Source organism: Megalobrama amblycephala, linkage group LG15, assembly GCF_018812025.1.
Source record: "Megalobrama amblycephala isolate DHTTF-2021 linkage group LG15, ASM1881202v1, whole genome shotgun sequence".
Lineage (NCBI taxonomy): Eukaryota > Metazoa > Chordata > Actinopteri > Cypriniformes > Xenocyprididae > Megalobrama > Megalobrama amblycephala.
Genome location: NC_063058.1, coordinates 25438001 through 25463722, shown reverse-complemented (window position 1 = coordinate 25463722; position 25722 = coordinate 25438001). Strand labels below are relative to the sequence as shown.

At 35.7% G+C, this 25722-nt stretch overlaps 4 protein-coding genes across 5 annotated transcripts; 3 read left to right on the top strand and 1 right to left on the bottom strand.

Moving 5' to 3' along the window:
- The first annotated feature begins 1901 nt into the window (after positions 1 to 1901).
- Positions 1902 to 6622, top strand: LOC125247722 (olfactomedin-4-like). The gene is made up of 5 exons (XM_048159171.1): positions 1902 to 2103; positions 2259 to 2381; positions 2526 to 2744; positions 3259 to 3412; positions 5649 to 6622. Exons 1-5 carry the CDS (start codon positions 2023 to 2025, stop codon positions 6485 to 6487), a joined length of 1416 nt encoding a protein of 471 aa, XP_048015128.1. The 5' UTR covers positions 1902 to 2022; the 3' UTR covers positions 6488 to 6622.
- An 825-nt stretch (positions 6623 to 7447) lies between these two features.
- LOC125247723 (major histocompatibility complex class I-related gene protein-like) lies at positions 7448 to 13901 on the bottom strand. The gene is made up of 7 exons (XM_048159173.1): positions 13759 to 13901; positions 13402 to 13647; positions 12977 to 13243; positions 10992 to 11270; positions 10805 to 10921; positions 10589 to 10621; positions 7448 to 7745 (listed from the first exon to the last, which is right to left on the bottom strand). Exons 1-7 carry the CDS (start codon positions 13811 to 13813, stop codon positions 7711 to 7713), a joined length of 1032 nt encoding a protein of 343 aa, XP_048015130.1. The 5' UTR covers positions 13814 to 13901; the 3' UTR covers positions 7448 to 7710.
- Positions 13902 to 15384: 1483 nt separating this feature from the next.
- LOC125247874 (C-C motif chemokine 18-like) lies at positions 15385 to 17591 on the top strand. 2 transcript variants are annotated; one of them, XM_048159402.1, is made up of 4 exons: positions 15385 to 15539; positions 16202 to 16318; positions 16605 to 16719; positions 16905 to 17591. In XM_048159402.1, the coding sequence occupies exons 2-4, from the start codon at positions 16273 to 16275 to the stop codon at positions 17011 to 17013; spliced, it is 270 nt and encodes an 89-aa protein (XP_048015359.1). In that variant the 5' UTR covers positions 15385 to 15539; positions 16202 to 16272; the 3' UTR covers positions 17014 to 17591. The 2 variants fall into 2 exon arrangements, with proteins under 2 accessions (XP_048015359.1, XP_048015358.1); XM_048159401.1 differs by having other exon boundaries at positions 16202 to 16325.
- Positions 17592 to 22125: 4534 nt separating this feature from the next.
- On the top strand, positions 22126 to 25314 carry LOC125247504 (olfactomedin-4-like). Its single transcript, XM_048158839.1, has 5 exons — positions 22126 to 22282; positions 22411 to 22533; positions 22658 to 22876; positions 23463 to 23613; positions 23791 to 25314. Exons 1-5 carry the CDS (start codon positions 22229 to 22231, stop codon positions 24618 to 24620), a joined length of 1377 nt encoding a protein of 458 aa, XP_048014796.1. The 5' UTR covers positions 22126 to 22228; the 3' UTR covers positions 24621 to 25314.
- Positions 25315 to 25722: the final 408 nt, after the last annotated feature.

The following is a 25722-nucleotide window of genomic DNA, read 5'->3' as shown; positions in this document are numbered from 1 at the left end:
TTGGCCGCATTCATCTTTCCCTCGATTGCAACCAGTCGTCCTGTCCCTGCAGCTGAAAAACACCCCCACAGCATGATGCTGCCACCACCATGCTTCACTGTTGGGACTGTATTGGACAGGTGATGAGCAGTGCCTGGTTTTCTCCACACATACCGCTTAGAATTAAGGCCAAAAAGTTCTATCTTGGTCTCATCAGACCAGAGAATCTTATTTCTCACCATCTTTGAGTCCTTCAGGTGTTTTTTAGCAGACTCCATGCAGGCTTTCATGTGTCTTGCACTGAGGAGAGTGGCCACTCTGCCATAAAGCCCCGACTGGTGGAGGGCTGCAGTGATGGTTGACTTTCTACAACTTTCTCCCATCTCCCGACTGCATCTCTGGAGCTCAGCCACAGTGATCTTTGGGTTCTTCTTTATCTCTCTCACCAAGGCTCTTCTCTCCCGATAGCTCAGTTTGGCCGGACGGCCAGCTCTAGGAAGGGTTCTGGTCATCCCCAATGTCTTCCATTTAAGGATTATGAAGGCCACTGTGCTCTTAGGAACCTTAAGTGCAGCAGAATTTTTTTTTAACCTAGGCCTGTGCCTTGCCACAGTTCTGTCTCTGAGCTCTTCAGGCAGTTCCTTTGACCTCATGATTCTCATTTGCTCTGACATGCACTGTGAGCTGTAGGTCTTATATAGACAGGTGTGTGGCTTTCCTAATCAAGTCCAATCAGTATAATCAAACACAGCTGGACTCAAATGAAGGTGTAGAACCATCTCAAGGATGATCAGAAGAAATGGACAGCACCTGAGTTAAATATATGAGTGTCACAGCAAAGGGTCTGAATACTTAGGACCATGTGATATTTCAGTTTTTCTTTTTTAATAAATCTGCAAAAATGTCAACAATTCTGTGTTTTTCTGTCAATATGGGGTGCTGTGTGTACATTAATGAGGAAAAAAATTAACTTAAATGATTTTAGCAAATGGCTGCAATATAACAAAGAGTGAAAAATTTAAGGGGGTCTGAATACCAGGCCTGCAGATTCATCAGTTTTCAAGCTTTGTTTTTTGCATATTTGAACCCTTTCCAGCAGTGACTGTATGATTTTGAGCTCCATCTTTTTACACTGAGGACAATTGAGGGACTCAAATACAACTATTAAAAAAGGTTCAAAGTTTTCAGGTGAAAACTTTTTGAATTTGAATATCGAGGTAAATTGTACTTAATTTGTCTTCCAGGAAATGTGAAAATATCTTCTTTTGCTTCCGAAGGGAAGTACTAAATGAAAAAAAAAAAGATATTTCAACAAAATAAAAAAAATTGGACAGCTTCATCCCGTTCAAAAGTTTTCACCCCCCGGCTCTTAATGCATCATGTTTCTTTCTGGAACATCAGTGAATGTTTGAACCTTTTTTTTAAGAGTCCCTCAATTGTCCTCAGTGTGAAAAATGGATCCCAAAATCATACAGTCACTGCTGGAAAGGGTTCAAATATGAAAAAAAAAAGCTTGAAAACTGATGAATCTGCAGGAGCTGGAGGATTTTTCTGAAGAACAGAGCTCAGTTTAACTGCTCAGGACAAAAAAAAGACTCATGAACAACCATCACAAAACATAAAAACAGTCATAGATCAACCAGGTAACCACACAAAGTATTAAGAGGCAATGGTTCAGAAACTTTTGACCGGGCCATTTGAATAAATTCTGCTATTTTTTTTTCTTGTCGACTATATAAACATCTTTTATGTAAAATATCTTACTCACATACATTTTCTTGCAACTGTATGTATATATATATATATATATATATATATATATATATATATATATATATATATATATATATATATATATATATATATATCAGTTAAGCAAACCCTTTTGCAATCTCAAAATATTTGCAGGATCAGGTGATGAACTTCCTTATTTCATCATTTTTCTCATGTCAGCACTGCCGGCTCACTGACCAAATCTGGGTTTTTGGCTTTAAATCTCTGCTTCTGTCAGGGGAACTGCGTTTTATAATCAAGGCTATCAGGATGGCAATCTTTTCTATCTTAAACATGAGTCAGTCAAACATGTTCATTTTGATGGTCATCATTCCTTTAATTTTGTCACAGGTAAGATTTAACTGACATTTTACATTGTTTCTGACAGTATTTTTTTAAAAAGTGTTTATCAAATTTAGTTATACATCTTTTTTTTTTTTTTTTTTTGAAGTGTAATTTTGCTTGTATGTTGGAATTACTTATGCCCTGTTATTTCATCTCCACAGTCAGCGAGAGGGAAGGACTGTGTGTGTGAGCTGCAAAGTTCTGATCCTGCTTTCCCTGAGAATAAACTCTTGAACGTTGAGTTCACTGTTTCACAATGCAATGGGAACATCACTTCAGAAAAGGTAGAAAAATATCAAAACATAGTATTGAGGAGTTTATGATTGCAAATCAGTCATGTAAGTTAAAAACCTCATTTTACAGTTTGCCGTATAATTCTGTACAATCTGTTATTGAAGCTAAATTGTTTCCTCTTCAACTGTGTACAGATGACAGAGATTAACAGCCTTGTGTTGGGTCTACAACAACGTATCTGGCAGCTTCTGGACAATGTGTCCATGCTGGAAAAAGAAGACAATGGAAATCTGTACGCAGCTGTGTCTTTACGCATTATTGAATTAGAGTTAGTGGAGATTCAAGACCTTCTGAACAAACTCAACAGGACCACCAACAAATACCAGCTTCTCAGTGAACAGACTTCTGCAGAGGTGAATTTATCTACACCACAGAACTTTTACATTTCTATAACAATTTTATGTAATGTGTTAATTGCTAATTGAGTAAAATTAACTGTCACGTATATTTGCATTTATAAGACAAATAAAAAGATCAAATTATAAAAATGTCATTTCATAGTTATGTTAGGTATCGTAGAACATGATCATTTTTTAAATATATAACATTAAATTAAATATTTAATTGAATTAAATGTAAATGTTTATTTAAAATAAATTAAAACATTGAATTTACAGTGTATTTAAATGTTTAAAAGTTTAATTTCCTCTTTTTATTTATTTATTGTTTTATTATTTTCTGCAGTGCTTTATGTCATGCCAAGAAAAAAAATAATATTAATCAAAAACATATTAAACAGAGATGTTTAAATAATTTATTATTTGCCTATTTGCCTTTTTTAATACTTTTCGGGTCTGCAATTACTCAATATTATTTCACTGGGACATTTTGTGAATTTTGTGCTTATTTAACCCTTCATTCCTACAGCTTCAGGATATGGAGGACACGATGGAGGAGCTTGAGAAGTTTGACCACACGCAGGTGATGTTGAAACAGCGTGAGAACCAGCGTATTAAGAGGGACCTGGAATGGTGCAAAGATGCGCTCAATAGTACAACACCAGCTCCTACACTTTCCCCAGGCACGTATAAACTATTATAGCCACAGCTAAAGTGTTCAATCCAAACCTGCTCCTGGAGGGCCACTATACTGCAGAGTTTAGCTTCAACCCTAATTAAACACACATGAACCAGCTAATTAAGCACTGTGAAATTGAATACTTCCCTACCATGTATTAGGGTTGTAAAAAGTACAGACTTCAGTACCAAGTCAGTACTGAAATTTTAAAAATGTGACGATACCAGTATTTCCCCCTAGTGCTGTTGATAGGATTCTTAAACAACTCTGATTGGCCGTTGTGTTCACACACTCAACAGATACGTCTGTACAATGATCAACGCTTCAAAAACATATTATAAATAGACATTTGTGATGCTCTTCACTCAGCGATTACACAGACACGCACGGAAGTGTTTGAAAGCAGGAGTCTTATCAGCGGATCCGTCTATCAGCAGACATATTAGGGATCTGCTAATAGACGCCTGTTTCAAATACTCCCGTGTGTGTCTGTGTAATCTCTGAGTGAAGAGTGTCACAAATGTCTATTTACAACATGTTTTTGAGGCATTGATCATTGTAGCCAATCACAGATGTATCTGTTGAGTGTGTGAATACAATAGCCAATCAGAGGTGTTTAAAGGGATAGTTCACCCAAAAATGAAAATGTGATGTTTATCTGCTTACACCCAGGGCATCCAAGATGTAGGTGACTTTGTTTCTTCAGTAGAACACAAATTATGATTTTTAACTCCAACCATTGCAGTCTGTCAGCCGTTTAATGCATGTCAATGGGAACTTCGTCTATAAGAGTAAAAAAAAACATGCACAGACAAATCCAAATTAAACCCTGCGGCTCGTGACGACACATTGATGTCCTAAGACACGAAACGATCGTGTCTCTGGTGTAGTTTAAACATGATGCCTGTAGTACAACAGTTGTTATACAAATGGAAGTAAACCACTAAAAACATGGTTTTATTACATCAAAACGTCATCTGCCTCAAGGCAGTTGGAAATAGTGGTGTATTAGAGGTAAAAAATGATATAAATACAGTTCGGTTTCTCGCACAAACCGTTCGTTTCGTGTCTTAGGACATCAATGTGTCGTCACGAGCCGCAGGGTTTAATTTGGATTTGTCTGTGCATGTTTTTTTTTTTACTCTTAGAGACAAAGTTCCCATTGACATGCATTATACTGCTGACAGACTGCAATGGTTGGAGTTAAAAATCATCATTTGTGTTCTACTGAAGAAACAAAGTCACCTACATCTTGGATGCCCTGGGGATAAGCAGATAAACATAAAATTTTAATTTTTGGGTGAACTATCCCTTTAATATTTCACTCAACAGTGCTTAAAATGCTAGGGGGAAATGCTGGTATCGTTACAATTTTTAAATTTCAGTACACAGCAAAATCTCCAGAGTTAAATCAACTCTGCTCAGAGTACATATGGTCCCTCTCTAAATAGTGTTAAAATAACATCGAAGCAGAGTTAAAGTTAATGAGATAATTAAGCAATAATTAAGTGATGATTGTGCATTAGTGATGAACACCTGCTGTTAACAAGCAGAATCACTGAAGAAAAGAGAAACACAAGAACTACAGCTGACTTCAGTCACAGCCTTATTAATTGCTTAATTATCTCATTAACTTTAACTCTGCTTCAGTGTTATTTTAACACTATTTAGAGAGGGACCATATGTTCTCTAAGCAGAGTTGATTTAACTCTGGGGATTTTACTGTGTACTAACTTGGTATCAAAGACGGTACTTTTGACAACCCTACTATATAGTATGCTAAACAATATGCCAACAGAGTAGTATGTCCGAATACATAGTATTCGAAAAACGCTGGGTGAAAACAACTCAGATGACTCACTACTTCTGCCGAGATTCTGAAGTTTGCATTCGATGGACACTTTACTATCCCGTGAGACCACCGGAAAGGATTTATGAATGGCAGTGAAGTGACGCAACTGATGCTAGAAGGTGACAGTAACAACATGGCAGATGTAGTGCGTCCAAATTTCCTTCATACAACACACATTCATGCTATATAGAATGTACTTTTTTTAACAGTTGCAAACCAAATGTAGTACCTACCTACTATACATGAATGTGATTTTTGAATGCAGCGAAGGTCTTCAGACTTACAGGCAAGTGTTTGAGCTAAACTCTGCAGGACATTGGCCCTCCAAAAACAGGATTGGACACCCCTGTGCTAATGTATTAGACTTACATTTTTGCTTTATTTTCAGGTCGCTGTGGTCTGGGCCGTATGGTCAGTGTATCAGGACCTAGAACATATTCCCTCACTGTGTATGGAACTTCTTATGTTTACGGTGCTTGGGGTCGAGATGCAAATCCTGCTCCAGGAGAAGAGAACAAGTACTGGCTGGTGGTGTTGTCAAGCAGTAATGTACATGGCAACTTTATCCGCCAGTACGGTACATTGAGTACTCTTATATTAGGTATAGGACCAACAGATACATATATATCAAGCTCCAACCCCACAACAAACACAATTCAGGGTCCAAACATGGTCATGTACGGCAATGCGCTCTACTATAACTGTTACAACACATACTCCGTCTGTCAGTTCAACATGACGACTCGTGCTGTCAGTACTGTGGCTTTACCTAATGATGCAGGTTACAACAACAAGTTTCCTTTCGCACACCTCGGCACCACATATGTCTATACAGATATGGATTTTGCCACAGATGAATCAGGCGTCTATGTTATATACGCGTCCACAAGCAACTTTGGAAATGTGGTTATCAGTAAAGTTGAGACTAGCAACCCGCCTGTTTTGAGCCAAACATGGACCACTTCTCTTCACAAAAAGACCGTCACAAACACCTTCATGGTGTGTGGTGTGCTTTATGCTACTCGTTACCTGGATAAAGAAATAGAAGAGATCTTTTACACTTATGACACCAAAACCAATGAAGAGCGATATGATTTGAAAATTAATATTAAGAAGATGCAGCCTAATATTAAGTATATGAATTATAACCCCAGAGATCATTTGCTCTATGTCTACAGTGATGCCTACATTGTGACATATGAAACCATGTTTCAGGAAGTTCAATGAACTATACTGTATAATGTATTTTATGTGGCCAATAAATGTAATGACTTTACATATTTGACATGGTTTTGTAATTAAAAATCATTTAAATGTGTATCCCACATTTTGATTCTTGAAATAAAGATTGGTGTGAAGATATTAATTCTGGTTTACTGGTTTGCATACAAACAACTACACACATTTGCAGAACATAGGCTAGCATCATGCTTTATTTAAATGTTCATATACTGTATGGATGTGTAGCCACATGGGTTATGTAATAACCTATTGTGTGCTTATGCTGCCCTCTGTTGTTTTTATGCAGTGCTGTCATTTCAGTTCAATATTTTGTTAAAAGTTGTCTTACCTGTGAAGGTGGTTTTGAAACTGAGTGAAGTGTCCAAAGCAGGTATTTCAAATTAGCTTTTCTATACTCAGGCTGGAGTTTGAGGTGTCAATGATTACATCTTACTACATTTTAATCATGATGCAAACTATTTATTATTATTATTATTATTATTAGATTGTATAATTTCGAGATTTAAAGCAAAACCAGAATGCTCTGACTTTTGTTTTGTGAAATTATGCTATAATTATGCTTGAAGACACCTGCACAAAACAAAAACAGCAGACGGACTTTATAAGAATGCAAATTCACTCTAGTGTTTTCTTGTTTACTGCTGTACACAAAACAGCACTGCACTTATAAACACTACTATATATGGAGGTAAGAGGACAAGAAAATGAGAGAGCTCCGACTTGACCGCTGTAGAATCATATTGGTGTTCAGTTGATTTGAGTCCGAGGACATGAATAAATACCTCTGGCTCTGAGTAGAACATGTTGTCATCTCGTAAGTACGGTAAATTACGACATGACGTGAACACAGCATTAGTCCCACCACTGAGACATACATAGAATATCGCATGGTGATATGTTGTATAAATCATTTAGAATAAACACTGCAAGATTCTGTAAAAAAAATAAATGAAAAGAAGACATTTTATTTCATGGTGACTTCAAACAACTGATAGGTGTTCCATTAAGTTCTTTTTGGAATCAACAGTTACTATGCAACCCACAGACATAGAACTTTTAATGATCAATTATGAATTATAGCGGGAGTTGTGTAGCATCAATGAACAATACTGGTAGTGGAAAAAAGTGTATAGTTTCTCTAGGAGAAAAAAAAAATCTGACAGTTTTTCAGTATAATGTGTTTTGTCCATTGTTTGAAGATGTTTCACTCATCCATGTTGGTTTCCACAGATTTTTTCAGATGCTGAAAATGAAATATAATGTTTAGTGAATGTTCCTTAGAATGAATTTTACATAGCCTATTAAATTTGGAAGTCTTTAGTTAGTAACCAAAATCCAGGACATCAGCAATATTTGAAAAACACAATTAGCATAATAATTTAATATTAATACAACAATAAATCTAACAGGCTATAAAAGTGGTACGCAGATATGTGAACATGTTCTGACAGATAATCAAGTCATAAAGTGTTTTAAGATGTGGATATTGATAACACACCACATTAAAGAGAAAATACAAATTTAAAATGGAACTGAACCTGAGATTTGATCATCCTTGCATTGGATTATGGAATAGGGAAGTAAATGCAACATGTTCACACGGACGGGAAAGAAAACCCCATAGCTGTGTTCAAAATCGCTCATTCACTATTCCCTACATTACTCCAATAATATAATCCACTTGAAGGAGTGAATGAAAATGAGTAAATGAATCCAGACACTGAGTGCGCTGGAAGGGCTGCCGCTTTTGCATAGTTTGTTCTTGTTGTTTAATAATTATTTGAATCTTAGCAAACTCCTCCAGTAGTAATGAAAATATTTATTTTGAACTCTGCCATGTAATCTAGCAAGTATAAACCTAAATTAAACAATTTAATAATTAATTAAAAATGAGTTTATACCTGTATGATATTAAGTTGTAGCCACATTAGACTAGCGGTTTGGAAAAATGATGGATGGATACGGGTGCAATCTTCTTCATTCGGCATGCAACTCTCACAATGCATTATGGGTATTCTCTAGTCGTTAGCGTACATCGGTTGTACACTTGTTGTTGCAGTGCATTGTGGGATTGAACGAGTGCACATGATAACATATGGTTTTGAACACTACTACAAATGGCTGTCACCTCAATAGTGCCCTATTTAAGGGTATGGGGGGGGCAATTTCAGACACAGCCCATGTGTCCAATTTCGTACAAGCATCACCAGAGTCATATGGCAAGCATCAGTTTTGCCACGAATATACAGTGGGTACAGAAAGTATTCAGACCCCCTTAAATTTTTCACTCTTTGTTATATTGCAGCCATTTTCTAAAATCATTTAAGTTCATTTTTTCCTCATTAATGTACACACAGCACCCCATATTGACAGAAAAACACAGAATTGTTGACATTTTTGCAGATTTATTAAAAAAGAAAAACTGAAATATCACATGGTCCTCAGTATTCAGACCCTTTGCTCAGTATTTAGTAGAAGCACCCTTTTGATCTAATACAGCCATGAGTCTTTTTGGGAAAGATGCAACAAGTTTTTCACACCTGGATTTGGGGATCCTCTGCCATTCCTCCTTGCAGATCCTCTCCAGTTCTGTCAGGTTGGATGGTAAACGTTGGACAGAATGGACAGCCATTTTTAGGTCTCTCCAGAGATGCTCAATTGGGTTTAAGTCAAGTCCTGTCCCTGCAGCTGAAAAACACCCCCACAGCATGATGCTGCCACCACCATCCTTCACTGTTGGGACTGTATTGGACAGGTGATGAACAATGCCTGGTATTCTCCACACATACCGCTTAGAATTAAGGCCAAAAAGTTCTATCTTGGTCTCATCAGACCAGAGAATCTTATTTCTCACCATCTTGGCAAACTCCATGCGGGCTTTCATGTGTCTTGCACTGAGGAGAGGCTTCCGTCGGGCCACTCTGCCATAAAGCCCCGACTGGTGGAGGGCTGCAGTGATGGTTGACTTTCTACAACTTTCTCCCATCTCCCGACTGCATCTCTGGAGCTCAGCCACAGTGATCTTTGGGTTCTTCTTTACCTCTCTCACCAAGGCTCTTCTCCCCCGATAGCTCAGTTTGGCCGGACGGCCAGCTCTAGGAAGGGTTCTGGTCATCCCCAATGTCTTCCATTTAAGGATTATGGAGGCCACTGTGCTCTTAGGAACCTTAAGTGCAGCAGAAATTTTTTTTTAACCTAGGCCTGTGCCTTGCCACAATTCTGTCTCTGAGCTCTTCAGGCAGTTCCTTTGACCTCATGATTCTCATTTGCTCTGACATGCACTGTGAGCTGTAGGTCTTATATAGACAGGTGTGTGGCTTTCCTAATCAAGTCCAATCAGTATAATCAAACACAGCTGGACTCAAATGAAGGTGTAGAACCATCTCAAGGATGATCAGAAGAAATGGACAGCACCTGAGTTAAATATATGAGTGTCACAGCAAAGGGTCTGAATACTTAGGACCATGTGATACTTCAGTTTTTCTTTTTTAATAAATCTGCAAAAATGTCAACAATTCTGTGTTTTTCTGTCAATATGGGGTGCTGTGTGTACATTAATGAGGAAAAAAATTAACTTAAATGATTTTAGCAAATGGCTGCAATATAACAAAGAGTGAAAAATTTAAGGGGGTCTGAATACTTTCCGTACCCACTGTACATTGTGCCTTTCATGCCACATGAGAGATACTAACGCTTATAGTAATGCTTCGGTGAACAGTTTTGGTCTCTGTATTGTCTGGGCTTGAGTTATTTATTTCTACTCAAATGTTTCCTAACATTGGATGCTCTTACACAGGTTCAAGGAAGTTATTGCAGTACGACCAATCTTACTCAGTGGTGTTTTTAGCACAAACAGATAAGATGCCATAAACTGGTTTTGTAACATTCTCTCATGCTCAAAAACCACAAATAAAACAACTCAAGGTAAAAGAGCCATTCTAGATTAACAACAGTTTCACGTGAAACGAGGATAAACATTGTTTGTGCCGACCACAATGTGTCCTGTATGACAAAAGATACATTTTACAACTAATGTAAAGACAATCAGAACATACAGTATTATTACTAACAAAAAAAATTACTTACATGAGGGAGTAGAATAACCATTTTTAAAGGAGTCTAAACAGCAAAAGAATTGAAAAAGAATTATTGTTAATGACAATACATTTCAAATATTTATTTTGGATTTCTCTTAAATGAATAGTTAACTCAAAAGTGAACTCAAAATGTTGTTTCAAACTCATATTTCGCTGTGAACAATTTTTAAGTTGCTATACTAGACTCGTTATTTTCTTCTTGTACCTTTATGTCGTCTTTTCCATGCAGTTATAGCAACTGCAATTCCAAACACCATCACCAGAGTCAAAACCATCAGAACTGAAGGAATCACTGATTTAAAAGGTTCCCCGTGATCATACTCTGAAACATGAACCACAGACTGAGAGACTGACTTTAATTGGCAATGTTTTCTGTATGACCTCATTATTACCCAAAGTGACGTCCAGTTTGTTGTCCAGACTGAGGTGTGTGGCAGAGCAGGTGTATTTGTGTTTGTCTGCACTGATCTCCAGACTCTTCCTCATCTGGTACGTCCCGTCACCATTGGGCAGCAGATCTCCTCCAGTGATCTCATGATCAGATACAGGCTGTCCATCTCTGAACAGGGTCAGGTTGATGTGACGAGGGTAAAATCCTGTCGCCAAACAACTCACACGAAACCCTCCAGAATCTGGGTTTGCTTTCTGAATGAGTCTGACTCGCGGTTTCACTGTGGAAGACATGAATAATGAATATGGGAATATTCTCCTTTATATAGTAAATGATATAATTTAATATTCTACAGTAGACTTAAAATTAGGACACTGAAGAAATTTAGACTGTTTCTGTAGGCATTTTTTAACTCTTACAAGTAATAATTAGTTTGTATGTTTCTATAGTTACCCTCTTTTGTTTCCCTAACTACGAATCACCTTCACCTGTCCCTTGTCAGCCCCTTGTTATTTTGTGTATTTAAACCCATGTGTTTTCCCACCCACATAACTCCCACATAACTCAGGTTATGTGGGTGTTGACACAGTTCTGTTCTAGTTGCTTTATTCTGTTTTGGGTTTAGTACTTGGCTATGTGCATTTTTGTCATTTTATTAATAAACCTCTTCAAATGCATTTGGATCCAGCTCTCCCCTGTTTCTGAGTCTACACACACTAGGGCTGGGTATCGATTCATATGTCCCGATTCTATTCGATTCTGATTCACAAGATCTCAGTTTGTTTCTTGATTCAGTTCAATTAACCCTTTCGCACGTAAGTTTCAAATATTCTGGCTGACCCCCCCAGCGTGAGTTTTTTAAGGCGACCGTTATTTAGAATGTATCACTTTATGGTTTCCATGGTGACGCGTCATTGCTTGTTATGTGACACACCGCAGCACTGTATGAATGATGATCTGCTTTCATTTAAGTTTTCCTTTTTTATTCAAAATATTCACAAATGTGTTAACTATAGCATGAAATATCTAATATTCTGATTGCCAAATATGTGCAAGTGGATGTGTTTTGCTGTTTAAACACCTTTATAACGATCGCGTTAGTTGAGCCAAATGAGCGATGGGCGCCGCCATGTTAGTTTGCACCGCGCAGAGAATCGGATCTGTTGGATTTACAACCCGTGAATTTATCCACTTCTCCCGAAATACGTTAAAGTAAGTGTGCCGGTGAACTGGGGAAGAATAGAGTAATCTTTTAAGTTACTTTCACAATGTGTATCTGATATGAATTAAACGTGTTGTCAAGTTATAATGGAAAGGGTTGTTATTTCCGCTTCTATAGACATCATTGTGTATTTTACAAACTCTAAATATATTGTTTTGTTAGTACTCATGTGTATTTAAATGTCTGAAACCTGAAATGAACATTATTTGGTTGAAAACACTGCATATGTGATACATGAAAAGCGCTGCGCGTGTCCGTCTCTGGTTTAGCGCCAGTTAAAGCGCACACGCACATTTGAATTTGGCAGTTGATCACGTAATGCACTGAACGTTCTAATCACACCGGTGTGATCGTACACATCAAAGGGTTAATTCAATTATTAAATTTTCACTGGCCCCACCACAAAAAAGTAATAAAAGAATAGTTATTGTTTTTGTTGTTTTTGACCAATGTATCCTTGTATTGTATTAAAGTTATGACACCATTTAACCATTCTTGACTCCATTTTCAATACCACAGCTTAAACTACTTACTAATATAAATTTCAAAGATTATTTAAGATAAGTAAACAATCATTAATAAAAAAGAACAAATAATAAAACTACAAATAAACAACAACTAAACTAAACTACTCTGATTAACATCAATCAGATATTATGTTCAATGTCGTTTTTTTTGCCCAGGCCTAACACACACCCCTAAGCCGTATAAAATGCAGTTGCTTTTCTTACAGTGGTGAAGGACAGGAGAAAGACAGTGCTTACCTCTTCTGTTTACTCGAGTTCCTCTCTTTTTAAGATAGCTCATGAGATTCGTTGTGCAGATTGGGTAACATATATTTACTTGCCGCCATTTGTATATCTCTAGAAGTAGTGTTGATGGCATTTCTATGCCTTGATATGTTAATATGTCGTCAAAATAACGAGCTTCGTCTGTAATGGAGCTGTCAAAAGCAAACTTATGGATCAATTGCCCAGGTTTATCATTGTCTGATACTTCACACATCCTCATCATCTGATAAACAGCAGGACCTGTTAGGATAAAGAATATTCTGAACAAATAACCACCAAAATTTTAATTTTAAAATGTATAACTTTGATGTCTGATCTCTTGATTTAAGAAATTATAACACTGCAAGCATTGCAAAATTTGTCTCAGTGTGACTTGTATGTTTTCCAGTTGAACTTGCCTTCAGTTTTGTTCCCAAACCTTTTTGCATATGTTTTCATGTAGTTTTCGCGAAATTCCCTTATGATATAATTTGCACGATCAGCCTCCTCGTCTTCATTTGTAGTATTTCCCCTTGGAATGTAGCTTCTCATCTCTGAATCATAATATCCAACTATAATGTCATCCAACAAATATACAGCACTAAATTCAGGAAGTGGCGCCTCTCTTTTAATGTAAGTTACAAGGAGCCGCAAGGAGTGAGAACCTGTGAGAAACAGTAACAAAATTAATTTTCAGTTACAGTAAGTTACTGTACATAGGCCTATTTAAAATATAGAATTAGCTGTATTACATGTGATTTAAAAGCAAATCCTACCTGTAAAAACAGCTGTTGGAAATGACAGCATACACAGAAAAACAAAAAATATCATGCTGTTCTCAAGCTGGTAAAAATATGTTTTTCTCTACAGCCACAGTCAGTGAATGAGGCCAAGAACAAGGTTTGGAACAAGTCAAACAAGTTTCAGGGTTTTATTTCCTGGAAAAATCTCAGAAAGATGTCAGTCAATTCAAAGGTTAAAAGCATAGGATAGTCATTCACTTTTATTTATATATCAGATATTCTGTTAGGGCAGAGGCATGAGGAAGCTACAGAATTTAAAAAAAAAAACATTAATTTTACAATAATCTGATGTATAATCTGAAACGGGAAATGTTTTTAAAATTCACAGAGAGAAAAAGAGAAACAGATACCAAAGACTACTTTCATCATTGTGTTGCTTTACTGTAATTAAATAATAGGATAAAAATCCAATTTTTTTTCAGCCAATCCTATTTTTTGTCTTTAAACAATGTAATGTTTTGTTTTACACATGAATTTTATATATATACAGTACAGTCCAAAAGTTTGGAACCACTAAGATTTTTAATGTTTTTAAAAGAAGTTTCGTCTGCTCACCAAGGCTACATTTATTTAATTAAAAATACAGTAAAAAACAGTAATATTGTGAAATATTATTACAATTTAAAATAACTGTGTACTATTTAAATATATTTGACAAAGTAATTTATTCCTGTGATGCAAAGCCGAATTTTCAGCATCGTTACTCCAGTCTTCAGTGTCACATGATCCTTCAGAAATCATTCTAATATGCTGATCTGCTGCTCAATAAACATTTATGATTATTTTCAATGTTGAAAACAGTTGTGTACTTTTTTTTCAGGATTCCTTGATGAATAGAAAGTTCAAAAGAACAGCATTTATCTGAAATACAAAGCTTCTGTAGCATTATACACTACCGTTCAAAAGTTTGGGGTCAGTAAGAATTTTTATTTTTATTTTTTTGAAAAGAAATTAAAGAAATTAATACTTTTATTCAGCAAGGATGCATTAAATCAATCAAAAGTGGCAGTAAAGACATTTATAATGTTACAAAAGATTAGATTTCAGATAAACACTGTTCTTTTGAACTTTCTATTCATCAAATAATCCTGAAAACAAATATTGTACACAAATATTTTGTACAATTGTACACATTAAATGTTTCTTGAGCAGCAGATCAGCATATTAGAATGATTTCTGAAGGATCATGTGACACTGAAGACTGGAGTAATGATGCTGAAAATTCTTTAATGATGCTTAAAAAATACTTTGTCAAATATATTTAAATAGTACACAGTTATTTTAAATTGTAATAATATTTCACAATATTACTGTTTTTACTGTATTTTTAATTAAATAAATGTAGCCTTGGTGAGCAGATGAAACTTCTTTTAAAAACATTAAAAATCTTAGTGGTTCCAAACTTTTGGACTGTACTGTACATTTGCAGAATGTAGGCTAGCATTAGCCTGTGCTTAATTTAAATATGCATGTATGTGCGATATGGGTTAACTTATATCAAAATTCAGTACTATGTGAGCATGGATTAGGAGAGAAAAAACAGGCAGGCAGAATAACGGGACGACGTGATGATGTCAGGAATATGCTAATTAACGTATGACGCCATCTAGCGACCTTTAGCGCCCTTTTGGGAAGGCTTTAGCTACTTTCCTTTGAAAATAGTTGGCAACACTGCGCCAGCTTACTCATGCCATCCGAGGAGCGGTGACCGATCGGACGCCATTTCTGCATCTTAATTTTTCCTCTTCTTAAAGGTAGGTAAAATACGGGAAACTAAAAAAGAAACCATTTAAAGTAGAATGATACTTTGACTGACTATAAAGAATGTAAACCGTGGCATTTTTAAGATAATCCAATAATCTGTGTTCTTGAGTCCTAATGTTCGCGTTTTCTAAAATGACAAAAGTGATTCTATGGAAGCTCCAGCGATCACATTGAATAGTAGTGCTACATATAATATTTGCTAATGCTAACGAACTATGTAGAATTGTTGCTTCTAATAAAAAGGTCACTCTGTGATCGCGCCTGGCCTAGAACAATTGTTTCCATCAGTGAGCTTTTTTAAACTGGGTGTTTTTCCACCGTTTAATGATTAAAAACTAGTTGTTGTGCTTTTTTCTACTTTAAATAAAGCCAGAAACACTGCCTAAATGTAAAGTGATTGTAATGAGGTGTGTAAGAAATAGAAAGTGATTATTTTTTTAACTGATTATTCTAAATTTGACTGATTAGTGAAAAAGGATGCTGAGGTAAATGTTGTTAAATAATATTTTATTCATGCTTTTGAGAAGTAACTGTTTAACAGAAACCAAACTAAACATTTTAAATAATCACAGCATCAGAAAATCTGTGATAGCAGATGTGCTTCTTCATTTTCTCAGTAAATTTTTATCTGTTTTCTCAACCTCCTGAGCAGGACCTGTGAAGCTCTAAAGAACATCTTTTTGAGTTATTCTGTCATTGTGAAGAAACATCTTGAAGAATGAAATGCCTGGTGTCTCTGATATTCCTGGTGCTCTTCTGTTCTGTGCTGGTGAGCGGTGAGTGCTCTTTTCATTAGATAATTTATGACAGAAAATCTTAGTTTTACTTTTTGCAATTTAGTGTTGCATTTGGTGATTTGAAAATATAGATACTAATTATGATCTTGAAAACTTTTGTCTTATTTTTTGTGCATGAATGAACAAATTTGTGATAAATGTTTTTTTTTTTTTTTTTTAGGTTGTTTATTGGCATTTTTATTTGTTGTCACCATAAATTAAATACCAACTCTGTCATCATTTATTCACCCTCATGTTGTTTCAAATATGGTAATACAGGAATGCGTGTTGAATCACAAAGATGCTGTTTCTCCTTTACTGACCGTCCTCTGCCAATCAAACTAGTGGCCGATTACAGCATGACAAGCCCGCAGTGCCCCAAAGAAGCCGTGCTGTAAGTGTAACAACAATATATCTGTGTTTACATGTGGGAGGAGAAATATTACATAAGAATGTAATAATATAATGTTTATAATAATAAAAAAAATAAATGTACAATGTGAATTTAAGGTTAAAGTGGGTTTTGAACTTTTGAGCAACGGAATATGTTCAAGTGATATATTGAAATTCACTTCACAGGTTCAAGACCACAAAGGGCCGTCAGGTGTGCGCCAATCCTGCTGATTCATGGGTACAGAAGCACATCCAGACCATTGACAGCAAGCGTGTCTCGAGTGCTGCACTGTAAAACCTAACAGTGATATGTACTAAATAAAATTGAGTTCATTGCACTCAAATATTACCGAAAGTTATGTGGACACAATAACTGAAACAGAACTCAAACTGAATGAGTTATAGAAAATTATAATTTCCAGCATGATAATTGGATAATAATTGTATAATTAAGTGATGATTGAGCATTAGTAATGAACACCTGCTGTTAACAAGCAGAATCACTGAAGATCAGAGAAACACAAACTAAAACTGACTTCCAGCCACAGCTATGGATGAAATCAACTGAAGATAAAAGAAGACATTAAATCTCTCAAGAGATCTGTTTGATTTCTCTCCAAGATTATTCGGAGTGTCTATTACTAAGTGTGAATTTACAGAAGCCCTGCCCAGCAATGTCATACAAGGTTAAAAATCAACACACTTACTGAATGGCTTCAGTGGAGTAGTGTGTTGAGCACGATGAAGTAACTTGTGACATGATTGCCTGGGTTCAAATCTGCTTTCTGTCGAACTCACTACTCTCCCTTTTCCCATCACATATAACATCAGAAAGGCATTGATTTTCAATAAAAAATTATGTTAATTGCCTAACAAGTGTTTAATAATGATAAAATCATTTACACTCTGTTATTATTGCATCCTTTTAATGTACAACAATACTGAGTTGCAAGTATGTATCTGCCAGTATAAAAAATAAATAGCATTTAATTACTATTTATACTTATTGCAAAGAACTGCTACATGGTAAATAGATCATAATAATAATAAAAAACAAAAAAAAAACACTTAAATGATTATTTTATTCCTTCCTTTTTTGCATGTGGGATACCATGAAAATGAATATTAGTTCAATAACTTACCGTTCTGCCAGTTTTCACCAGAGGTGGAAAGTCCAGGGGTCAGAAAGTAAAAGTCCTGCCATATTTTTATTCCAACCAGCTGAAACAGCGTTAAAGTTAATGAGAAAATTAAGTGATTAATTGAGTGATGATTGACCATTATTGAAGACACCTGATGATAACAAGCAGAATCAACAAAGGAGAAAAATCTAATTTTTAAGTTACCATCATCGAGGTCAGGGTTTGTTTTAGTTGAGGTCTTGGCCCTTGATTGTTTAATGTTATATTTTATACTGAATATTATATTTTGTTTGTCTGTAACTGAGTTATAACACTCAGACAAGCAAAGAGAAAAGATGATCATGTGGTGTAGGTTATTATTTTTTTTACATTTGATCTGAATCATTGAACTCATTTAGAGCCCAATCTCTGAGTTAGATTTACATTATTGACTACAGCAGCACTGTGATTCTACAACAGAAGATCAGCTTTTTTTAATATAAGCCAAAGGATTTCTTAAAAAATATAACTTTAACCTGAGGACAGATGTATTTAAAATGCTTGTGACCTGTTCAATTTGCAAATTCTTAGACAATGTATCTTTAATTTGGCCAAAATCAAACAGGTAATTTTCTCCAAGCAAAGATTCTGTTGAATGATCATGTTTGTGCCACACACAATTCATAAATGTTGTTCATTGACCTTTCATGTGCTTGCTTGATAATTAAGAAAATGTTGTTGGAGGAAACATGAAATAGGCCTGTTTGTTAGCATATTATATAATACATTTTATATTTAAATACATCTGAAAAGTCATTGAAAGTTAAAATATGAATAAACGTGTTGTCTAATTATAATAGAAAGAATTGTTATTGTCGCTTCTGTAGACATCAGTGTGTATTTTACAAACTCTAGATGTATTGTTTGGTTTTTTTTGTACTTATGTGTATTTAAACGTCTGAAACCTAAAATAAACATTATGTGCACTGTTAAAAAATTACTGTAAATTTTACAGTAAAATACTGGCAGCAGGGTTGCCAGCCAGTTACTGTAATATTTACAGTAGTGTTACTGTAATTTAATTTACAGAATTTTACTGTAATCGAGAATACAGTAAAATTCTGTAAATTAAATTACAGAAACACTACTGTAAAAATTACAGTAACTGGCTGGCAACCCTGCTGCCAGTATTTTACTGTAAAATTTACAGCAATTTATATATTTTGTATACTGCATTTTTACAAAAAAATATATTGTATACTGCATTTAACATACTTCTTTAAATAGCAAATACACGCATTCAAGTAGTTTAGTCAAGTAGAATATGTAAAATGCAGTATACAATATATTTTCCCTATTGCTCACTTAATGACTATTAACTGTATAAGCTTTAAACAAATTTTAACTGCATAAAGTGTTGTATAATGCATAACTTAATTCACCCCCCCCCCCCCCCCAAAAAAAATGATGCTTCTTAATCTTGAAAAACAGGTCAAAATGTAATATATATATCTTTCAAATTTACATTAAAAAAGCCATAAAAAGTGTATTATTTTGAATTAATTTTTTTATTTAGAAAATCATTTTATTTTTGAAATGGACAAAATTTTGTCATGAAAATGTTTTTAAATTACTTATTGGCCATCATGGCCCTTCACACAAAGAAATACAATGATAACTATAACTTGACCAACAGGGTCATATAAAAACATTTCTTAAAACCCACATCACTTTTATCACTTCATGAACAGACCAACATGGCCAAACAAGTCCAACAAACTTGCGATCAAAAAAGAACAATTCTGCTCCAGATGATGTTCCAGGATTCAAAGAGAGGCTAGAAATATTGAAAGGAACAAAGAGGACAATACATTAGATATATTACAAAACATAATATTTTCAGAGACTGAAAGAGGGATGACAGATACAGTCAGATACAGATATAGAATAATAAAAGTATATAATAAAAGGAAAAATAGATCTTGGTGTGTGTGTGTATTTCTTACATTTCAGAAATTCCACTGAAAATCCATCACTTTGCACAGAGGAGTGGCTGAACGCAACCCGTTTCTTCTGAACTGTCTGGCCTGTTGTTTTAGATGGCACTTTTCATTTCGTCTTTGTTCCTCTCTCCAGATAAATACCTACAAAGTGCCTAAAGGGTCAGGAATTCAGTTTTAGCTTTTGAGGCATGTAATCATGTTTTTGAAATTATACCATGTGATAGAGCAGTATTAGCCTACAACTCCAGTCCTGAATACTTACCTCCCAGAAAGTTTTAGATGTCCCACTAATCAAAACACCTTATTTAACTAATTTGTTTGCCGGTGTCAAATAGAGAGACGTCTAAAACATTCACCCTAAAAAATAAATGTCTAATCTAGTTGAGAAACAACTAGTTAGTTGTAGTTGTGTTAAAGGCAATTCAACAGATACTCAATAGATAATGTATATCTAAAAGACAAGTACAGGATGATCAGTTTGTTCATATCTGTAAAAAGCACATTTCATTTCAAGTTAAAAATGATTTGGTTTTGGTAATGGTAATAAATTAACTATATAAGGTAAACTTATATCAAACAGAGATGTTAAAGTGTTTGCATTACCTTAAGTTAGCAAATGTCCACAAATACATCACATTGGTTATGTTAACAGCATGAAGCAGCACCATTTTGTGTGACACATCCTCCGTGAGTGGCCTGATCGCGTCGTGAGGCTTTTTCGTTTCGGCCCGTGTTAACAGATGACTGTCTGCATGTTCAAATGTGATTTATGCCATAAAATAATCACGACCAAGTGTGCTGATGAATACGAAGTTTTCGTGAATTCCAACTTTCTAATTATTAATTTTCGGCCCATAGCTGCTATGCTAAAGCGCCGGGGAATGTGTGAGATCCTACCGCGACCGCGCTGTGGAAAACCCCGCGCCAGTCTGCTTCGCGCCCCGCGGACGGAGGATGCGTCAATCCGGGGTTACCAATATGAATCGCGAATGTAGATACATACATATGAAATGAAATAATAAGTCACTTACCACAGTTGTAAATCACTCCTCTTGCCGCTACCCGAACCTCGACCGTTGAAGATCCCATAATGCCTCTGTATATTTGAAATTTACAGCAATATTCTGTAAATTTGATTCAAACCGCCACACCCCCGGAATTCATTGCAATTTACAGCAATATGCTGTATTATTAAAATACAGCCATCGGCTGTAAAATATTGCTGTAATTTTTACAGCAATTTATTACAGTGTGGTTGAAAACACAGCATATTTGTGATATTAAGTAGTTACTAAGCCACTAGTGTGGACTTTACAAGAACCAGTCAAGACCACACCGGTGTGATCGTACGCGTCAAAGGGTTAATCATGCAATTTTATTGAGCTATGTTTTTGCGCTGAATCGGTTTTGTAGGCTGTTGAATGAATAAATACATAAATCCCTTCATTTCTATAAAAAAATCGAACCAATTTGAACTGGAACGCCCTCGAAATTCACTCCTGGGATGCCGTCCCCCTGCGTTACCTCCATTTCCACCCCTGGTTATAATAAGCCATTGTGTGCACACTGCCCTCTGTTGTCTGTATGCAATGCTGTCATTTCAGTTAAACTCTTTGTTAAAAGTTGTTTTCCTGTGAAGGTGGTTGTGAAGGTGAGTGATGTTTCCCAAGCAGATATTAGCTGAAATTAGCTTTTTAATACCCAGGTGTCTACGATTACTTCTTTTAACAATAATAGCAGGGTATTATCATTTCGTGTATTTCGAATATTTATTTCGTGTGTGTTTAATATGATAAATTTTAACATTAATATTATGATTGTTATATTATATATTGTTATATAATAATTTGTCTCTCTGTGTGTGTGTAGGCCTACTTTAACCTGCACACAAACGCTAGATGTTGCAAACGCTGCTGTATAAAGCAACACTGTGGTGAAATTGTGAGGCAAACATTTTTTGCCAATTCATGTTATCACAGCTGTAATCATTACAATTTTACTCTACTCATGGACCTACCAAAGGTGTCCACAGAGATAAGACAACACATCCTCTCTTATTTCATCATTTATCATGTTTCACATTCATTTTAAACACATTTTTTAAACTTTTGTACACCTATAAAAGATCTATGTGACAATCTTTGAAATTAAGAAATTCAAACAAATCTTCAAGTCACCATTAGTTTGTTTCAGCATCATTTAGACAGTGAGAAAAGGGTTAAAAATGAAAAGCAAGCTCTGTTGCGACAGATGAGCAGCTTCACCCAAAGAAATGAAGATGCCTCTCTCACTTTTATTATTTCACCATAACGATATGGCTTTAAAACTCTGCTGCTGCCACACAAAGTTGTTTATTCTGAGGATTTAAGGTTCCTTTCGTTTAGAGATGAGTCAGTCTAATGTATTCATTTTGATTATCATTCATCTAAGTTTCTCTCAGGTAAGAAAAATAAAGTCACTTTACAATTAATTATTATTGACCTAATTCTCAAAACACTAATATATTGTAAAGAGTGCATTTATTGTTTCATAGAGTTTTTATTCTTATAATGTATTTGGTCTTTACAGTCAGCGAGAGGGAAAGAATGTGTGTGTGATCTAAAAAATGTAGACCCTCCTTTTCCTAAGAATGAACTAACGGAAGTAGAGACCACTGCTTTACAATGCATCAAGACCATCACTTTGGAAAAGGTAAAAAAAAAGATTTTTAAATTACACCTTTTCTCCTCTTAATATATTTCATTCAATTGGATTTTAAATCATTTAAGTAAATTAAATCAAATTACATGAATAATTTAAATGTAAATATCTGCAGATGACAGAATTAGACAGGCTTGTGCTGGGTCTACAACAACGCATCAAGCAACTAGAGGACAACGTGGTCATGCTAGAAAAGGAGGATAACAGGAATATTTATGGGGCCGTGTCTCTGCGCATCATTGAGTTAGAGATTTCCGAGATTCAGGACCTCGTCGACAAACTCAACAGGACCACCCAAAATTACCAGCATCTCAGTGTACAGACTGCAGATCAGGTACAAAAAAGTACAAATCTGCTGCAATGTAAAGTACTTTCTTCCTAAGAAAAAACACTAAAATAATAAGTAATTTTAATTATAAATGTAAAAAACAGAAATATAGCTTAAGTAGATATACATAAACAATCTCATAAATAATAATAATAAAAAAAACAATAAGGTTTGGTTTGCTAACATGAACAATATATATTTTTAAAGGATTTATTAATCTTTCTTAATGTTAGTAAAAATATAATTGTTCATTGTTTATGTTAGTTCACAGTGCATTAACTAATGTCGACAAATACAACTTTTGATTTTGATAATGTATTACTATATATGTTAACATTAAGAATAATAAATGCTGTAGAAGCATTGTTCAGTCAATGTTAACTAATGTTAACAAACAAAAACTTCTTGTAAAGTGTTACCATGAGATTTTCAAATAGAGGTCGGATAATTATGTAAAAGAAAGTGACCACTGACATTAATATTATTTAAATGCTAATGGATGATAAATGATGGGACATTTCTGCAGTTTTTTAAAATATTATTTCATTACTCATTTTTAATTGCCTAAATTCTTATTTTTCACCTTTTATAGCTTTCAGCTATGAATGACTCAATGGTGAAGTTGGAGAAGTTTGATAAAATGCAAACGATTAAAAAATATAGAGAGATCCAGATCAAGAAGAAATTGGAAGAGTGCAAAAAAGAGCTCAAGACTACAGCACCTCCTCCAACAGTTTCCTCAGGTACGCTAAAGACCCTATAGTCCCTTAAAGTCGACATGAAGTGGAAGTTGCGATAGTCTTTTCTGGATAAATTATGTATAATAAACACTGCAATATTCCATAAAAATATTCCATATTTTTTTAATTAATCACAGAAATTTTCCAGTTGAACATTACACAGTTTTCTTCTGTTTTTAGATCGCTGTGGTCTGGGCCGTATGGTCAGTGTATCAGGACCTAAAACGTATTCCCTAACGGTATATGGCACCTCCTATCCTTACGGTGCTTGGGGTCGAGATGCAAAGCCGGCTCCAGGAGAGGAGAAAAAGTACTGGCTGGTGGTGTTGTCAAGTAGTAATGTGTATGGCCACTATGTCCGCCAGTACAATACATTGAGTACTCTTTTAGTAGGTATAGGACCATCAGATACATATATATCAAGCTCCAACCCCACAACAAACACAATTCAGGGGCCAAACATGGTCATGTACGGCAATGCGCTCTACTATAACTGTTACAACACATACTCTGTCTGTCAGTTCAACATGAAGACTCGTGCTGTCAGTACTGTGGCTTTACCTAAAGATGCAGGTTACAACAACAAGTTTCCTTTCGCACATCTCGGCACCACATACAGTTATACAGATATGGATTTTGCCACAGATGAATCAAGCGTCTATGTTATATACGCGTCCACAAGCAACTTTGGAAATGTGGTTATCAGTAAAGTTGAGACTAGCAACCCGCCTGCTTTGAACCAAACATGGTCCACTTCTCTTTACAAAAAGACCGTCACAAACACCTTCATGGTGTGTGGTGTGCTTTATGCTACTCGTTACCTGGATAAAGAAAGAGAAGAGATTTTTTACTCTTATGATACCAAAACCAATGAAGAGCGATATGATTTGAGAATTCACATTAAGAAGATGCAGACTAATATTGAGTTTCTAAACTATGACCCCAGAGATCATCTGCTGTATGTCTACAGTGATGCCTACATTCTAACTTATGAGCTCATCTTTCAGTAAGTCTCCAATGAGACCTGCATCCCATTTCATATTGTATGTACATACTATATAGCATGCAACACAAATAATTGTATGTTGAAACAAGTATCTAGATTGTAATTTGTGGTCATTTGCAGGTTTTTTAACTCAATTTGGTAGCGATCGCATCATCATCTATAGCGCAGCTGAATGGTTTCTGTTGCATCAGTGGCCAATGAGCTGCGTCTCAACATTCAAATAACGGTAGTGTTGCTGTTGGAAGTCTGCAGCGTACTTTCAGAAACCCTCCATCTTCCCCAGCTCCACCTGTATAGATTTGCTATGTTGGGGTATTTCATGTATGTTACATGTCATGTGCAGCAGCATGTCTTACATGCTCACTAGTGATGCGCGGGTCGGCTTTTTTTCCAACCCGCGGGTCCCGCTTTTATGAAATTATTTGCCCGCCCCAGCCCGCCCCGCACCACTGTATCTATTTTTACAACCCGCCCGACCCGCACCCGCGACCATTTAATAGACATACTAGGCATTGTAATATAAATTAAAACAGCCTTTATTTCAACCTGAAAGTGCTTGGAAACATCCCCTGTAAACTGGCAACAACATACGATTATGAATATGAACCCTAAGGCCGTGTGTCCACCTAAGCGTTTTTTCCAGCTGCTAGCGTACTTTTTCAATTGTTTTCAATAGGAGCGCCGCGTTTTTTAAATGCCAGGAGCGTAACGAGCCGCTGAGCGTCTTTTTCACGCTCAAGCGCTGAGAGCTCGGCGTTTTTTACTGGTCGCCTCGAGTTGAAGAATGTTCAACTTTGAGGAAAACGCTGCGCTCATCACTGTCACTTTTTAGCCAGCCGTCCAATCAGAGTGGAGGAGGGGCGGGACAAATACTACACCGGCCAACCGTCACAACATTCTTGCTGTACAACAACATCAACAAACAGAGAACGGAACAAAATGGATGAGAATTTAATATTACTGCTCTCCGAAAATACATAGCAAAGTAATTTCACATTGTGTGAACATTTTAAGTCTGAAACAAATTACCTGCAAAATCAGTTATAAGTAACAGTGCCATGATATTCCGTATCATAGCAACTAAGCGTCTCAACGGAAAAAAACGC

Coding starts and splice junctions, on each gene's coding strand:
- LOC125247874 (XM_048159401.1), top strand. CDS start 16,268: ATGAAATGCCTGGTGTCTCTGATATTCCTGGTGCTCTTCTGTTCTGTG. Junction 16,326..16,604: donor CTGTTCTGTGCTGGTGAGCG/GTGAGTGCTCTT, acceptor ATGGTAATACAG/GAATGCGTGTTGAATCACAA. Junction 16,720..16,904: donor TGCCCCAAAGAAGCCGTGCT/GTAAGTGTAACA, acceptor TTCACTTCACAG/GTTCAAGACCACAAAGGGCC.
- LOC125247722 (XM_048159171.1), top strand. CDS start 2,023: ATGGCAATCTTTTCTATCTTAAACATGAGTCAGTCAAACATGTTCATT. Junction 2,382..2,525: donor GGAACATCACTTCAGAAAAG/GTAGAAAAATAT, acceptor AACTGTGTACAG/ATGACAGAGATTAACAGCCT. Junction 3,413..5,648: donor AGCTCCTACACTTTCCCCAG/GCACGTATAAAC, acceptor CTTTATTTTCAG/GTCGCTGTGGTCTGGGCCGT.
- LOC125247504 (XM_048158839.1), top strand. CDS start 22,229: ATGAGTCAGTCTAATGTATTCATTTTGATTATCATTCATCTAAGTTTC. Junction 22,534..22,657: donor AGACCATCACTTTGGAAAAG/GTAAAAAAAAAG, acceptor AAATATCTGCAG/ATGACAGAATTAGACAGGCT. Junction 22,877..23,462: donor GTGTACAGACTGCAGATCAG/GTACAAAAAAGT, acceptor CACCTTTTATAG/CTTTCAGCTATGAATGACTC.
- LOC125247723 (XM_048159173.1), bottom strand. CDS start 13,813: ATGATATTTTTTGTTTTTCTGTGTATGCTGTCATTTCCAACAGCTGTT. Junction 13,648..13,758: donor TCCAACAGCTGTTTTTACAG/GTAGGATTTGCT, acceptor TGTTTCTCACAG/GTTCTCACTCCTTGCGGCTC. Junction 10,922..10,991: donor CAAACTGGACGTCACTTTGG/GTAATAATGAGG, acceptor TTCATGTTTCAG/AGTATGATCACGGGGAACCT.